The sequence below is a fragment of the Eurytemora carolleeae genome, unplaced genomic scaffold (assembly GCF_000591075.1).
Source record: "Eurytemora carolleeae unplaced genomic scaffold, Eaff_2.0 scaffold1554, whole genome shotgun sequence".
NCBI lineage: Eukaryota > Metazoa > Arthropoda > Copepoda > Calanoida > Temoridae > Eurytemora > Eurytemora carolleeae.
The window spans coordinates 35,925-53,807 of NW_019397439.1; the positions used below are offsets into that span (position 1 = coordinate 35,925).

Sequence of the window (17,883 nt, forward strand, 5' to 3'; positions counted from 1 at the left end):
ATTTCTTGTTTTTCATGAAATATTATTATTCTTAGAATTTGCATTTCCGCAATAACAATAGAATAGTTCTATAGTTCTATAGAACAGGAAATCTGAATTAATTTAGACAGGTGTCATTTATTTTAATAAACTTTAATCAAGGGTTTACAAAACACAGATGTACATATTTACAATAATTTTTTTAGGTTTAAAATCAAATAAAGACTTATTCTCAAAAGTATTGTTAGTTACACTACGACAGGAGTATTTGAAAAAATATCTTTAATTAATTCTGAGGTAATTTAGAAAACACACAGTAAAGTAATACAAACATACAGCTTAAACTGTAAACAATTTCTGTCCTCTTTTTACTTCAGTTGTCCTCGTATATATCAATACAAGGATGCCGTGATCTGATTTTAATTTAGATTTTTTATTCTAAAAAGTTTCTCTTTGTTAACTTAAACTTAAAAATATAAATTTGCTGTTTTAAAAAGTTTGATAGGAATCAAAACTTAAATAGAAAAGTCGTCTTTGTTGTATTGATATAAACGCCAACTACTGTATTGAAGATAACAATATGAAAAGAAAAGACTCAAAGTTGTTTTGAATCCTGTGTGATTTAATTAATTATAAAAATATAACAGTTGTAACAATTTATAAGTTACATTAACATTTAAAAAAAAATATTTTTATGTAAAAAATTGTATCAAGCATCAAATAATGTGCTTTTTAATGTCAATTATTTTTGAATGTTTAACTTTCATACGGTTTTTAACTTTTAAAATATTTTTAGTTTAATACAAGAATGAAGCTGTTTGGGTTTTTGTACTAATTACTTTTTAATTCCGCGAATAATAATTTCATATAAAAGCTGTAAATGTCTGAAACATATTATTTGCGTTGAAATAAAAGTAATTTATATAAAATAAAATATGAAACTGAACAAAGATAAAGCAGTTAGACTCATGAGGGTTTCTGCTGCTGACGTCACTTCCATGATTTCTACTGTTTCTGGTTTGACCACGTGGAGAGTTACAGTAGCTTCCGGTAGAGCAGCTGGTTGACACGTGTAGTTACCAGCGTCAACCAGATCAACATCTCTTAGAGTAAGCCTTTTAGATAGATCATATAAGAAATGTTTAAATAGACAAAAACTCAAAAAGCGTAATTTCAAAAGACACTTCATGCAAAGATGGCAAAGCCTGCTTCAAAATGGTATCCTAAAAATTTGTCTGATCAAGTATGAATTAGTTATCAAGGTTTATAAATCAGAAATAAGGTTTTGTTTCCATTGTGGGTTTTAAAGAAAACAGCAATATCTTCCATTTTATTGATCAGATAAAGGTTTCAAGGGTACTGTTGTGAATCAGGCATTACGACCTTAAAATGCAGGTGCACTTGACTTTTTACTCTCAGTCTAAAAATGATTAAAATCAAACATTTATCCCAGTTTGATTTTGAAAAGATTTTAGTTTTACTCTTGTAATTTTCTATGTCTATCTTCCTGCTGGTCGATACAGTGAGGGAGTGTGAGAGAGACACATCTGCTCCGGTAAAATCGATGAGCATCTTATTGTTGAAGAACCAGGTGACGTAGACCGGGGGATCCACCGTCTGGGAGATGATGCACTTCAGGTGAACCACTGATCGAGCTTTGACATGAATATCAGGACCTCCCTGGATTGTCACCTGAAAACATCAAAATCTCTAGTAAACCCTAAATTAAAGATGGCCACGTACCGAAGAATTTGTATAATGTTGTTTTCCATACTTATTGCTTATTTATGATCAAATGTCGCGGATGTTCTAGGCGCTTAAATAAATCAAATATGTATTTTAAAAACAAATCAGCGTTCTGTTTAATGAAGCTGTTGGAAAACTGCTCTTCGTAATATACTTTTTTATAAACTTTAACTCTCAACACAGACATTTTTTTAAAATTACATATATCCCTGTGAAACTGCAATCTGAAACTAGCTATTGACGGATAAGAAAAATACAGCTTTTTTAATTTTTTTTTTTTTACATGACCTTTAGTGGCATTTATCCATAAATGACATTTTAGACGACATTATAAAAATTCTTCCGGTGTCTTATTTAATATGAGTTTTACTGTATTTGGAGGGATTTAAGAGGTTTTAGTTTTTTGCAAGTGTTTTTAAAATAAATTTTTCCTTTGAATTAATTCTTTTTAAGTTTAATTAAGAAGTTTTTAAATGCTTACTTAAATACTTCTATGAAAGAACTGTAGTCGAATTTCAAGTGAATTGCATGCTTAATTTGATACAATTTCAATCGGAGTAGAGGTTTTTTATTTTAAAATAACCATTTTGATATTTTTTTTTTCTTCTGTGCTATCTATATCATATATAATAAAACAAGACATTCGTATATATATATATATATATGTATATATATATATATATACGGCCAAACGGCTAGACAGATTGGGCTGAAATTTTTTATGGACACTCAGGGGTGGCCGATGAGTGTTATAGACTATACAAAATTCGAATTTTTTTTTCAACTTAAAAAAAAAATTTTAACGGGCATCGCCGGGCTCTTCACAGTAGTAAATAAAACTGCAACTTTGCAAGTCAATAAATCACAATTAAAATTGCGGCCAAACATTTTATTTATTTACAGTTTTTGAAGTCAAAGACAGCAGTAAAGTTGTTCCTCTATTTTAATGTTTCGTGGACACCATTTATCTTTTTTAGTAAGGATCTATGTCAAACAAAATTGCCGCTTTGGTGATTGTAACTTTAACCAGGTGCAGCCTAAAGTCAGGCCATGTCTATACCTACTTGTACCAGCTAGCCCTGCCTACTGTGGCTGGTGTACAGGGCGAGGCAGTACTAACTTGGACCGTGTGCTGGGCGAGGCAGTACAAACTAGGACTGTGTACTGGGCGAGGCAGTACAAACTAGGACCGTGTACTGGGCGAGGCAGGACAAACTAGGACCATATACTGGGCGTTGCAGTACAAACTAGGACCGTGTACTGGGCGAGGCAATACAAACTAAGACCGTGTACTAGGCGAGGCAGTACACTACAAACTAGGAACGCAAAGGTTGGTTCAGCTCAGATTCAAGTGTACAAAAGTTTAGTGTGATGTACCTGTGGGTGAATAACAACCAGTTCAGTTATCCTACTCAGTTTCTCCTCAGCGCTAACCTGAAAATAATGATTAAAAATTTTTTTTTTCGAAACATAGATTTTAAGAATTTATTTCTGTGGGAAAATTGGAACCTGTTTTGCTAGGATTCCAAGTCAAATTAACAACCATTCAGAAAAAGCCATTTCAAGGGAAAAACAATTTTGCTTCATATTAGACTGAATTAATGAAACACTCAATTTAATCCAAACAATTTATTTGTAAAATGCAAAGTCTTAAAGAGAGTGTTTGCGAAAAATTAAAGGGTTATAGGCTAATCCCTTGCTGAATTTGATACCGATCACTACTAGTTTTACTTCTATCTGTTGTGTGGAGAAAATGGTTGAAAACGACTCATAAGGAATGGTTGTCCTACGCTCTTCGGTATAAGACTTTTTCTCCTAGGTAAAACAATAGTGTATTTCAATTAGCGGATCTAATTATTTAATTCATTTTCAGTACGTTTTTTTCGAAAATAAAATTTTGATAAATTTAAATAGATTATAAAGTTGGTGTAAGCCCCAACTAGATTGGCTTTTTTCATTCTGTTCGTTTGTTTTTTATGAACAACCCAATTCGTTAGTTTTGTTTCAATCGTTAAGTATTTTTTTTTTATTTCGTTTAAACTTTTAAAAACGATGTTTTTGGTTTACCGTCAGTTTTTAAAAAACGATCGTTTTTTCCATTCTTTAAACGATCCAAGATGTTTGTCCATCGTTCACGAATAATTTTGTTCATTCTCAAAAGCAATGTCTATCTGTAGCCCCAACGGCCATGTTTGACAAGGTCAGTATAGCCTATTGAGAAACTAATAAAGAAGATAATTAAAACTTCTCCCACTGCACTGGGCCAATTCTATTAAAGTTATGAAAGGGGAATATTCTGTAGAATTGATTCAAACCAAAAGATATTAAAAAGGAACCATCAGTAATATTTCAAGTGATCCTACAGGGTTACCCACAAAGGACGAGACTTCAGAGACGATTATGCGGAATTTATTTAGTCCGTTTTCTTGCAATCAGGGTTCCTTGTAGTAGGCCAAAACTGGTTGATTTCTGTGCTTGGCCATTTAGTTCACCATCAAAATACACTTTTGAATACAGAAACTAAAAATCAAGCTTCAAATAGTCATATTTTTGGGGTTTTGGATCGTCTTCACAGACTCATCCTTTGTGGGTAACCTTTACAATTCCAGAATGCCCAATTATCAACGGTACCCTAAAAACGTTTGTAAATACAACAAAAGATATTTTTGTTTTTTTTCTAGCATGTTAACAATAAATTTTTCACATTTTTTAATAATTTCTGTTACAAGTAATTCAATTAAAAGCCAAAATTGAAAATTACCAATTTTTTAAAGATCACGGATCACTAACAGAACTGTCACAATTGATTGGTGTACCCGTACTCGTAGCCCATTAATTTAACTAAGTGTGAACGAGTGGATTAAAAAAAATTAATAATGATATGGCCAAGATTTACGTAGAACTAAAGTTAAGTGCACCTAAGATCAAAACATTTATGTATGTTTTTGATCATTGAGATTATTCAGTTGAGAAAAAAAATAATTTATATCTGATATGTGACCAGATAAATGTATTTTCTCATAATTGTGCGTAAAAATTTAAACTAGAGGAGCTACAAGGTCACAAAGTTGTACCAGTAGTTTTGCATACACTTGACCTTATACTCCTGGCTCTTTTTCTGTGCATTGTCTACCAAAACGAATCCTCGTATATTCTGTTGTATCTTTAAGATACAAAGCGAATCCTCATATATTCTGTTGTATCTTTAAGATACATGCGAATCCTCGTATATTCTGTTGTATCTTTAAGATACAAAGCGAATCCTCGTATATTCTGTTGTATCTTTAATATACAAAGCGAATCCTCGTATATTCTGTTGTATCTTTGAGATACAAAGCGAATCCTCATATATTCTGTTGTATCTTTAAGATACATGCGAATCCTCGTATATTCTGTTGTATCTTTAAGATACAAAGCGAATCCTCGTATATTCTGTTGTATCTTTAATGTACAAAGCGAATCCTCGTATATTCTGTTGTATCTTTGAGATACAAAGCGAATCCTCGTATATTCTGTTGTATCTTTAAGATGCATGCGAATCCTCGTATATTCTGTTGTATCTTTGAGATACAAAGCGAATCCTCGTATATTCTGTTGTATCTTTAAGATACAAAGCGAATATTTGTATATTCTGTTGTATCTTTAAAATACACAAAGCGAATCCTTGTATATTCTGTTGTATCTTTGAGATACAAAGCGAATCCTCGTATATTCTGTTGTATCTTTAAGGTACAAAGCGAATCCTTGTATATTCTGTTGTAACTTTAAGATACAAAGCGGCTCCTCGTATATTCTGTTGTATCTTTAATATACAAAGCGAATCCTCGTATATTCTGTTGTATTTTTGAGATACAAAGCGAATCCTCGTATAGTCTGTTGTATCTTTAAGATGCATGCGAATCCTCGTATATTCTGTTGTATCTTTGAGATACAAAGCGAATCCTCGTATATTCTGTTGTATCTTTAATGATACAACGTGAATCCTCGTATATTCTGTTGTATCTTTAAGATGCATGCGAATCCTCGTATATTCTGTTGTATCTTTGAGATACAAAGCGAATCCTCGTATATTCTGTTGTATCTTTAATGTACAAAGCGAATCCTCGTATATTCTGTTGTATCTTTAAGATACAAAGCGAATCCTTGTATATTCTGTTGTATCTTTAAGGTACAAAGCGAATCCTCATATATTCTAATGTATCTTTAAGATACAAATCGAATCCTCATATATTCATATATTCTGGTTTATCTTTAAGATACAAAGCGAATCCTCGTATATTCGTATATTCAATTGTATCTTTGAGATACAAAGCGAATCATCATATGTTCTGTTGTATCTTTAAGATACAAAGCGAATCCTCGTATATTCTGTTGTATCTTTAAGTTACACAACGCGAATCCTCGTATATTCTGTTGTATCTTTAAGATACACAACGCGAATCCTCGTATATTCTGTTGTATCTTTGAGATACAAAGCAAATCCTCATATATTCTGTTGTATCTTTAAGATACAAAGCGAATCCTCGTATATTCTGTTGTATCTTTAAGATAAAAACCGAATCTTTGTATAATCAGTTGTATCTTTAAGATACACAAAGCGAATCCTCGTATATTCTGTTGTATCTTTAAGATACAACGTGAATCCTCGTATATTCTGTTGTATCTTTGAGATACAAAGCGGCTCCTCGTATATTCTGTTGTATCTTTAAGATACAAAGCGAATCTTTGTATAATCAGTTGTATCTTTAAGATACACAAAGCGAATCCTCGTATATTCTGTTGTATCTTTAAGATACACAACGCGAATCCTCGTATATTCTGTTGTATCTTTAAGATACACAACGCGAATCCTCGTATATTCTGTTGTATCTTTGAGATACAAAGCAAATCCTCATATATTCTGTTGTATCTTTAAGATACAAAGCGAATCCTCGTATATTATGTTGTATCTTTAAGATACAAAGCGAATCCTTGTATATTCTGTTGTATCTTTAAAATACACAAAGCGAATCCTCGTATTTTTCTTGTATCTTTAAGATACAACACGAATATTTGTATATTCTGTTGTATCTTTAAAATACACAAAGCGAATCCTTGTATATTCTGTTGTAACTTTAAGGTACAAAGCGAATCCTCGTATATTCGTATATTCTGTTATATCTTTAAGTACAAAGCGGCTCCTCGTATATTCTGTTGTATCTTTAAGGTACAAAGCGAATCTTTGTATAATCAGTTGTATCTTTAAGATACACAAAGCGAATCCTCGTATATTCTGTAGTATCTTTAAGATACAACGTGAATCCTCGTATATTCTGTTGTATCTTTAAGATACAAAGCGAATCCTCATATATTCTGGTGTATCTTTAAGATACAAAGCGAATCCTCGTATATTCTGTTGTATCTTTAAGATACAAAGCGAATCATCATATATTTTGTTGTATCTTTAAGATACAAAGCGGATCGTCATATATTCTGTTGTGTATTTAAGGTACAAAGCGAATCTTCATATATTCTGGTGTATCTTTAAGATACAAAGCGAATCCTCGTATATTCTGTTGTATCTTTAATGTACAAAGCGAATAATCCTATATTTTGTTGTATCTTTAAGATACAAAGCGAATCCTCGTATATTCTGTTGTTTCTTTAAGATACAAAGCGAATCATGGTATATTTTGTTGTATCTTTAAGATACAAAGCGAATCCTCGTATATTCTGAATTGTATCTTATTTTCTTTTCTCTCTTTATATATACTTTCAAGAAAATGTAAACTCATGTAAGAGAAATACGATACAAATTGACTGACAGTCAACAAACAAAACTTTTATAAAAGAGTCTTCAAGTTGTGTTTCTCTTCCTATGGCAATTCAATTTCCCAACAAAGAGACTGTTTATAAAAATCAGAAGAAATACAGTTTTTAAATTGAAAATTCGAATAAAATTGATTTTTTTTCAATCGGCGGAGGCAGAGGGGTACAAACGCTGTTCTCAAATTTAGTCATAATTATGTAGAAAAAAAGAGAAAACCCTGGGTTTCATGCAAAAGCCACTATGATTATTTAGAATGAAGCCCGTAGCATATCAGGTGGATGCATTGCACGTTCCGATTGAAAAAAAATGTTAAAATTTATACCTGACATTGATATTTTCCTTGATCCTCGTCTTCTACATGATTTATCCCTAAGCTCCAGGTATCAGATAGACCAGTATCAGAGTGCACTGCGAAAAATCTAAAAAAAACAGATATTAAAGGGAAAACTGATTTCATGCGAACCTTTATTTGAGCAGCACTGAAGTTTTACATTCAGTCTCTATTTTAATGTTATGGATTTGAGGTCACAGCCATTTTTACCATATGTTCTGGCATTAAAGAGGTAAATTAATGGAGGCAAGTGATATCAGATCTTGATTTGTGAGAAATTGCCTTTGTTTTATTAATTAAATTCTAAAAGACTTCAAATTTATATCTTTATGAAATACATCTTTTCAATGTTTTATTCTGATCTTTTATAGGGAAACCTTACACTAGGGGAAAACAGGTGCATTTTTAGACTCCCAAATGTGTAGATGTATTATATTTAAAAGAATCAAGTCAAAAGATGTATACTTAAATAATCAATATGTTGTGTTGGTTAATAGATAGTATGTTGGATTCTATTTTGATACATTTTATATAATTAGTTAATGGTTAGGGGTAACCTAGGTATACAACAATAAAAGGTGGAAGAGTACACATTTAGTAACACAAATTTCGGAGAGAGAAATTTCGGTAAGAAATTCTACAGAGAAATTCCAAAGAGACAATCCCGGAGAGACAAAACTAAAGAGAGACAAAACTACAAAGAGACAAAATATAGAGAAACAAAACTACAAAGAGACAAAACTAGAAAGAGACAAAACTAGAAAGAGACAAAACTACAGAGAGACAAAACTACAGAGAGCCAAAACTACAGAGAGAAAAACTACAGAGAGACAAAACTACAGAGAGACAAAACAAGAGAGACAAAACTACAGAGAGACATACTTCAGAGAGACAAAACTACAGAGAGACAAACTACAAAGAGACAAAACTACAGAAAGACAAAACTACAAAGAGACAAAACTACAGAGAGACAAAACTACAGAGAGACAAAACTACAGAAAGACATACTTCAGAGAGACAAAACTACAGAGAGACAAACTACAGAGAGACAAAACTACAAAGAGACAAAACCACAGAGAGACAAACTACAGAGAGACAAAACTACAGAGATTCATACTTCAGAGAGACAAAACTACAGAGAGACAAAACTACAGAGTGATAAAACTACAGAGAGACAAAACTACGGAGAGATAAAACTACAGAGAGACAAAACTAGAGAGACAAAACTACAGAGAGACAAACCACAGAGAGACAGAACTACAGAGCGACACCATTTTTTAACAATTTTCTTTTACAAAAAACTTACTCAAACGTCATGTTTGCCTGGTTACTCATATATTTAACCCTTTTCACGGCTTATTTAGAACGATTTGTAAATATCATTATTTCTTAGATACAGTTTCATTTTGAATTCCTTTCCAGCTGAACCCGGGCATTTTCCCAAGCAAAATTTGTCAAGACACCCCCTCTCTTTCTCAGAAAGAAACTAATCTAATTCTAAAACTAATTTAAACAAGTTTGTGTCGAAACAAATAACACTAAAAGTTCAAAACGTTGTTGAACAAAATATGAAAGTTTAAACCAAAGTTTAATATTGGTGAATTCCTGTATTTTAAGCCGCATACTTGAAAGTGCTTCAGTTTAATATAAGCACCCCGCATAAATATATATAATGATTTTATTCATAGGTATCACAATTTTTCACAAAAGAGAAAATTTGAAAAATATCATGTGACCCTACATTTTAATAATAAGGGCATTTCTGATTAAATAATCTAAACTTTAGAGCTTTGTATGATCAAGTATGAACTAGATATTCTTGTGCACTTTTTACGTTTGAAACAATGGGCACATTATCAGAATTGAATATTTTTCGTTCCACATTATTGATCAGAGACTCGGGTTTGTGAATCTGCATGCCAATTTTAAAATTGAATATAAAATTACAACAGTAGTACGCAACAATTGTATGTCAAGTACAGGGGGTTGATGGTTGTCTAACTGCCAGACAACAGTAGTACCCAACAATTGTATGTCAAGTACAGTGGGTTGATAGTTGTCTAACTACCAGACAACAGTAGTACGCAACAATTGTATGTCAAGTGCAGTGGGTTGATAGTTGTCTAACTGCCAGACAACAGTAGTATCCAACAATTGTATGTCAAGTACAAGGGGTTGATAGTTGTCTAACTACCAGACAACAGTAGTACCCAACAATTGTATGTCAAGTACAGTGGGTTGATAGTTGTCTAACTGCCAGACAACAGTAGTACCCAACAATTGTATGTCAAGTACAGAGGGTTGATAGTTGTCTAACTGCCAGACAACAGTAGTACGCAACAATTGTATGTCAAGTACAGTGGGTTGATAGTTGTCTAACTGCCAGACAACAGTAGTACTCAACAATTGTATGTCAAGTGCAGTGGGTTTATAGTTGTCTAACTGGCAGACAACAGTAGTACCCAACAATTGTATGTCAAGTACAGGGGGTTGATAGTTGTCTAACTACCAGACAACAGTAGTAGGCAACAATTGTATGTCAAGTGCAGTGGGTTGATAGTTGTCTAACTGCCAGACAACAGTAGTACGCAACAATTGTATGTCAAATGCAGTGGGTTGATTGTTGTCTAACTGTCAGACAACAGTAGTACCCAACAATTGTATGTCAAGTGCAGGGGGTTGATAGTTGTCTAACTACCAGACAACAGTAGTACGCAACAATTGTATGTCAAGTGCAGTGGGTTGATAGTTGTCTAACTGCCAACCCACTGCAGTACCCAACCCAGTACCAGACAACAGTAGTACCCAACAATTGTATGTCAAGTACAGGGGGTTGATAGTTGTTTAACTACCAGACAACAGTAGTACGCAACAATTGTATGTCAAGTGCAGTGGGTTGATAGTTGTCTAACTGCCAGACAACAGTAGTACCCATCAATTGTATGTCAAGTACAGTGGGTTGATAGTTGTCTAACTGCCAGCCTATTTCACAGGACTTAAGACTAATTAATAACTAAAGAAGATTCTGGCGGAAGTATAATAATGAAATATACAGTATACACTCTAAGTGGAGTTACTGGCCTATATCACAAGAATCTCCTGAGAAGGAATTATAATTTGGTGTACTGTCCAATTTTACCTTTTATAGTTTGTTTGTGTACTAGCTTGCTATTATTAAAAAATTAACCTGAGTTCACAGTGTTACAAAAACGAACAATTATTTTTTTCTAAATAAAAAAAAATAATTTCACTGTACCTTGAGTCTGAGATAAAGGTCTCCCTGTCCACTGTGAGAATATACCCGTCCCTCTCTCTAATCCAGGATACTGACTTGTTGTGAAGATTGTAGATGGCGCAGCTCAAAAATACCCTTCCTCCCACTTGTCCTGTTGACAAACATAAAACACTGATGCACTGTTTTTTCAAAGGATATGACATGTTTAGATACACGCAAGATTGAAATCAAAACAATATCTAGTTTATTGGGCCGGGATTTAAAATATAAATACACAAATTGTGAACCATATCTAGTTTACTGGGACTGAAAATGTAAATTCATAAATTGTGAACAATATCTAGTTTACTAGGACTTAAAATGTAAATTCACAAATTGTGAACAATATCTAGTTTACTGGGACTGAAAATGTAAATTCATAAATTGTGAACCATATCTAGTTTACTAGGACTTAAAATGTAAATACACAAATTGTGAACCATATCTAGTTTACTGGGACTGAAAATGTAAATTCATAAATTGTGAACAATATCTAGTTTACTGGGACTTAAAATGTAAATTCACAAATTGTGAACAATATCTAGTTTACTGGGACTGAAAATGTAAATTCATAAATTGTGAACAATATCTAGTTTACTGGGATTTAAAATGTAATTTCACAAATTGTGAACAACATCTAGTTTACTGGGACTGAAAATGTAAATTCACAAATTGTGAACAATATCTAGTTTACTGGGACTGAAAATGTAAATACACAAATTGTGAAAAAATATCTAGTTTACTGGGACTGAAAATATAAATTCTCAAATTGTGAACAATATCTAGTTTATTGGGACTGAAAATGTAAATTCACAAATTGTGAAAACTATCTGGTTTTTTAGGACTAAAAATGAAAATTCACAAGCTGTTTTGTCTGGAAAAAGGTTAATTCCGACGTTTCCCTTCTTTTTGCCTCTATTACATAATACCTCTTATCACTTATGAAGAGAATCACAATTGAAATAAATCAAATTTAAAACTGAAAAACAGAGACACCTCAAACATGTTTTCTAAAATTCATTTTTATACTTTTTATCTTTAATATTTGCATGTTAAGACTATCAGTTTAAGGAATTAATGATTCTTTAATATCTTTTTATCATGAAAAACAAAAGTTCGAAAGTAAACCCTAAATGTTCAAGTTTTTTTTGTTACACATAACTGAATAGAACTTTGAGTACATTTCTGGGTTTTTTGTTTGTTAAAGATGTAGATGGAAAATTATCCATTTTCAGATAGTTGAACAAGAAAAACTTTTTAATTTTTGATCATAAAAAGGTCTAAAGATAGGGCTGGGAATCTGGCATGCACTTCTTGACTTTCAGGTAAAAAGAAAATGGACCAAAAGAAAAACATATCTGGATCATCGTGAACCGTGTTTAACCAAACTTTGTTGAGAAATGAAAAGATCTGAAGAAAATCCCTGGATTTAGATTCTTTTATAATCAGATATTGAGTTGTATTGAATCCTAGTCTATCATCAATCACAGAGCTAAACCCCAGCTCCCAGTGTTTAAACCAACCTAGCTGAGCCCAGTGTTTAAACCATTCATGGGCTAAACCCTAACTACCGATGTTAAAACCAAACTTCAGTTTACCCCAAGCTCCAAGTGTTTAAACCAATCAAGAGCTAAACCCCAGGTCCTAGTGTTTAAACCAACCATGAGTTAATCCCCGTCTCCCAGTGTTAAACCAACCCTGAGCTAAACCCCAACTCCCAGTGTTTAAACAAACCCTGAGTTAAACCCCAAATCCCAGTGTTTAACCAAACCCTGAGCTAAACCCCTGCTCCTAGCTAGTGTTTAAACCAACCATCAGTTAATCCCCGGCTCCCATGGTGTTTAAACCAAACATGAGTTAAACCCAGTGTTTAAGCAAACCCTGAGCCAAGTGTTTATATTAACCCTGAGCTATGTTACTAAAAACTATAATATGTTTCAATGCTGAAATCATATAAACTTAAATTTTAAGATAGGAAAGAATCATATTCAATTACTTACAGAGTTGGTTAAAACTTAAAATCTACAGTAAACTTTTATGTTAGTCTGTAGAAAAGGGGGGTCAAAAGATACTTTTGACCCCCCCCCCCCTGTTTACAAAAGCATTTGTGTGTTTTATCCCTGTGAAAACTGAGTTAGCGGTAACATCAAAGAACGGCTCCTGAGTTTTGTCCAACATCTTGAGTTGTGCAGTGGGTGACAGACAGACAGAGAGAAGCACGGTCACAAACACGAGCATCTTGACACACCTGGAATGTTTGAATAACATTACTTTTTGTGCACAATATTTATATTCTTATTCCTTCGGAAGAAATGGAGCTTGGAGATATTTAGTTTTTATTAATAAATGATTATAGTAATCAAATATCACAAATGAAAGAAAAACAAGGTTGTGTACTTTCAATTTTTAAATAAAAAGAGTATAAAATTGACATATATCTGTAATAAACATAGTAATAATCCCCATATCATGGAAACCTGTACCTACCTGTATATATATTAATAACCCTAATTAACATATCGTGTATATATAGTTTCAGTAGAAGTAAATATTTCCATTTACTGATAGCGCTGATTGAAGGATTCATAACTCCAATTGTATAATGAGATAGATAGAAAGATAGATAATACCGTCATATTATTTCTATTGGTTCAGAATAGACAAAAAACACATGACTGAACCCTGATTGGATCAGGCTCTAATGGACTCGGCATACAGTTAATATCTGAACAGACCTATCGGTCAATTACATTTTTAACTGTACCATTAAACTCAAAATATAGTGAGTTGAAAATGAACTCTGCTTGATTACAGTCAGAGTTAGATCTCGCTAGAGAATACAGAGAGAGTTGTATCTGGATTGATACAGACTAAAGTATTATTAGAGTAAGTAAGGCATTTAGTACATACCTATACTTTCTTTCAAACCACTCAGACTTGGCTTTTCAAGGTTGGACTATGCAAAAAAAGAATATCAAAAGAATTTTTTCTAATATTGGCATTTTATAAATATTTTTTTATTTACTTTAGAATGAGCTAATTCAATTCAATATTCTGAATTTGGTCGATAAGATAAAAAAAATACATATATTTGAGAAGATTTTTTGCTACGCTCGATTAGACTAAATGAAAAGGTCATACAAGTAGTTAGCTAACACGGAAAGACGTAATTTTAAAGGGAGTGTTCGCAAAAAATGAAGGAGGGTACAGGCTTACGGCAAAAAATTAGCGCTTTTGATCGCTACTAATCTTACTTCTATCTGTTGCGTCTATTTTCTCATTATAAAATAATTTTGATTTTAAATTTAATTTTCTAATCCGTAATCAATACCTTTAGTATTTTCTTTGTTCACTAAAAATATTAAATCAACATTCAAATCCAATTGGATTAGAGCTGGTGAACTGTGTTTAGTATAAAACATAAAGATAACTGATTTGATTTGAAATAGATGGTCCAGCGTGTTTGGTCCAGCGTGTTTGGTGTTACAAAATAAAACTAAAGTCATAAATAGAAATCTCACCGTGTTCCGTTTTATCCAAGGTTATAATGAAAGGAAAGTTAATTGCAATATCGTTAACTCTGCGTTTATATTGAAACCAGCTTTCTCTGGGCGGAATTTGTAAAAAAGAATAGAAGCATCAGTGTTCGTTTAGTTCCGAGGAGGTTAAAAGTATTACATTTTGATAACTTTAATAATTCACATGATAGTTACCTAGATGACCAGATTATTTCATTCATTTTTTATGTGAAAGATGGATCCCATGTCAGACTTCGACATCCATCTTGTGTTTACATTACCGCCCAGAGACAGTACACTGCACTACAAAAGATGCTTACACCTCTGAAATAATTTTCCTTCCATTATAAACTTGGTTTTATCTAAATCTTTAAAAAATTGAATATTAATTTAATTTCTTTCGTTAGTTTGTCGCGTGTTGTAAAACTTAGTTTTTGAAATAGAGCCCGACATGATCTTTTCCAAACTTTACTTTTTACTTTTCAAACTTTTATACTGTTTTACCCTATTGAATGAGCAAACGTGAAAGTTATCAAAGTTTGGGGACTGGGATAAAAAGCAATTAGTACTTTTTAGTGCTTCCTTCAAATATTATTGTTATTTTCTTGTTGGTTCTTTTGAATTATATAACAGTATATTTGATGTTAGGTACTTTCCCGATGACATTTTCCCAAGTGGTACTTTCCCAAGGGTTAAATCCCAAATGTTCAATTTCCCAAGTCTGTCCTAGCCGTAGCGCTTGGTCCCCAGCATGTTTATCCACAGTGCTCGGCCCCCTCGCCCATCCTAGCCACAGCGCTCGGCCTCATGCATTGCAGCCTGAGTAGGAAGAACCAAACCCTTGGTAAGTTGCCGCTTGGGAAATTTAATATTTGGGAAGTTGCCACTTGGTAAAATTTTTATTGGGAACCTCCCAAAGCTAAAGTAAATTGCACGCACGCTTGAATTTTATATGTTTTCAATAATTACTTCTCTTAATAAAGAGCTATTAAGAAGAATAAAAATATTTTGAAATTCCTAAAAATACATATACTAAGATCAGTTGCCTGACTGCTTTCAAGCAGAGCAGACCTATCCTAGGTGGTCCCAGAATTACATCTGGAGAAGCGCTGAGTTTACTTAAGCATCTTATTTCCTATAGGGGAAGCAAGAATTGTACATGGATTAAAACAAAACTTCATCTTTAGCTTAAGGGCACTGATAGAAGGATCGAGTTTAACCCCCAGTGGGTAAACAAGCCATTTGATCTTAAATATGTATTTCGACATTATAAAAAACTCTTATATATCTGGTATTTATACTGTAGAATCTCCATTTTGTCTAGTTTACTGTAAACATTTCGTTTTGTTTGTAGCTACACTAAAATAAACTAAAGTTTTACCAAAATATTGTTAGAAATTACAAAAAGATTATTAGAAATATACAAATGTTTTTATAGTACTAGCTTAAGAAACCAGAGCATTGTTCATAGTTACTCCCACTTGTGCCACGCCATTATCCTGCGCTTGGTCGCAAATTAAAATTTTAGCTATTTTTCCCTATAAAAAATGACCTACTAGATTTAGAATCTAAAAACCAAACTAAGGTTTTTCCCATGGTTCTCCCGAGTTTCCTTATCAAAAAGCAGAGGGGTTCATGATTTATGATTCGACTTGATTTAAATAAATATAATTTTTTGTAAAATTCTATCAATTCTTTTCTTATTTAAAATGGCTGATATTTGAAAAAAAATATTCTTTATTAAAAAGTTAATTTTTGCAGTAAAATCATCTCTTGCATTTGTAGAAACCTACTTTTTATTAAAAGGGAGTGACCAGCAATGTATGATGGTTGAACTGAATATGTAATATTGTGGACAATTTATTTTAGGATTCATTTGAGACATTTAAAACTATTCTACGATGTATATTCAGAGTTTGATCACAAAGTCGACTTTCAAAATCATCTTTTTGGTTGGATTAGTTTTGAGAATCATTTTTTTTTTAATTATCAAATAAGGACGACAAAAAATGTTAAAGAAATTCTACAGTAAACTAATTAGATGTTTAGGAACATACAAACATATATCAGGACTTTCTAAAGGAATAAAGAATTCCTATGTTGGCATATTTTCCACCAGAACGTGATTAATATTATTAACCTCAGGACAGAGAAGTTTAATCAAATATCTAAAACAGAATATTTAAACATTTCTGTAGAAAAATGTGCTCATTTGCATGAAATATATCCACATAGAATTATAAAGTATTAATATTGATTTGTAAGAATTAGGCTGTATTTCTTTGGAATTTCTAAGAACTCTACTTTTTGTTTGCCTTTTTTTACTAGTAATCAAAAATGTCCTTTCCAAAAAAACGTTTTAGTAACATTAAAATTGCTAACAAAAATGGTTTTTTGTTTCAATGTACAGTAACATCTTGTAATAAATGCAGTTTGAACATACCTGTATAAATTGTACATCGTCTGTAAAATTATATGCGCTTATTCTTAAATGTGCAAAACTTGTAATGCGACTAGAGTAGATACGTACTGTGATTAGCTTGAATGCGATGATATATATCTCCCTAATATTGTGAATAGGCATAAGAACTTACATGAAACAAATAGATATTTGTAAATACATCAGTTAATATAGAAACTCCGCGTTCATTACAGTTTTGAGAGTAATTTGGTTTTAGTTGAAACATATATATGATTTTTAAAGTTTGAGACATTGATAAATTGGTTGCTATTGTCCAGTTGACATACCTAACGTGATCGAGCCAAGTGGTAATAGCGTTGTTAGTTCATGGGATTGTGATGTGTGGATCGTGTCCTGATGTATGAGACATTATTCAACTGATTGCAATTGTTGAGTTGACAGTGGTAGTGGCGTTGATAGTTCATGGGATTGTGATGTGTGGATCGTGTCCTGATGTATGAGACATTGATCAACTGATTGCAATTGTCGAGTTGACATAGCTAATGAGATCCCCTCAGTGGTAGTGGCGTTGATAGTTCACAGGATTGTGATGTGTGGATCATGTCCTGTTTGATATCATAGTGGACGGATTGTACCTGGACTGATTCAGTTGGAGAAGAAGATTTAAGAGTACAGAATTTATCACAATCTGTCAACTTCCTCTATAAATTTGACCTCAGCCATTTGTGATAAAATATTTTAAGGAGATTAAAATGATATTGTTTGAAGAATGTTCAAGCCACTGAAATCTATTTTTTTATAATT

At 32.5% G+C, this 17,883-nt stretch overlaps 1 protein-coding gene across 2 annotated transcripts in view; it reads right to left on the bottom strand.

The window, feature by feature from the left end:
- Positions 1–466: 466 nt before the first annotated feature.
- Positions 467–17,883, bottom strand: part of LOC111714299 (zwei Ig domain protein zig-8) — a 29,588-nt gene continuing 12,171 nt past the window's right edge. Inside the window, exons 1-7 of one of the 2 annotated variants that reach the window (XM_023489373.1) lie at positions 14,853–14,891; positions 13,260–13,387; positions 11,122–11,251; positions 7,857–7,953; positions 3,103–3,159; positions 1,487–1,671; positions 467–1,094 (exon numbers count right to left, since the gene is read on the bottom strand). In XM_023489373.1, coding sequence (XP_023345141.1) covers positions 899–1,094; positions 1,487–1,671; positions 3,103–3,159; positions 7,857–7,953; positions 11,122–11,251; positions 13,260–13,387; positions 14,853–14,878 — 819 coding nt within the window. In that variant the 5' untranslated portion in view covers positions 14,879–14,891 and the 3' untranslated portion in view covers positions 467–898. Of the gene's footprint in view, positions 1,095–1,486; positions 1,672–3,102; positions 3,160–7,856; positions 7,954–11,121; positions 11,252–13,259; positions 13,388–14,852; positions 14,892–17,883 lie in introns of those variants that run through there. The other variant, XM_023489374.1, reaches the window with a different exon arrangement.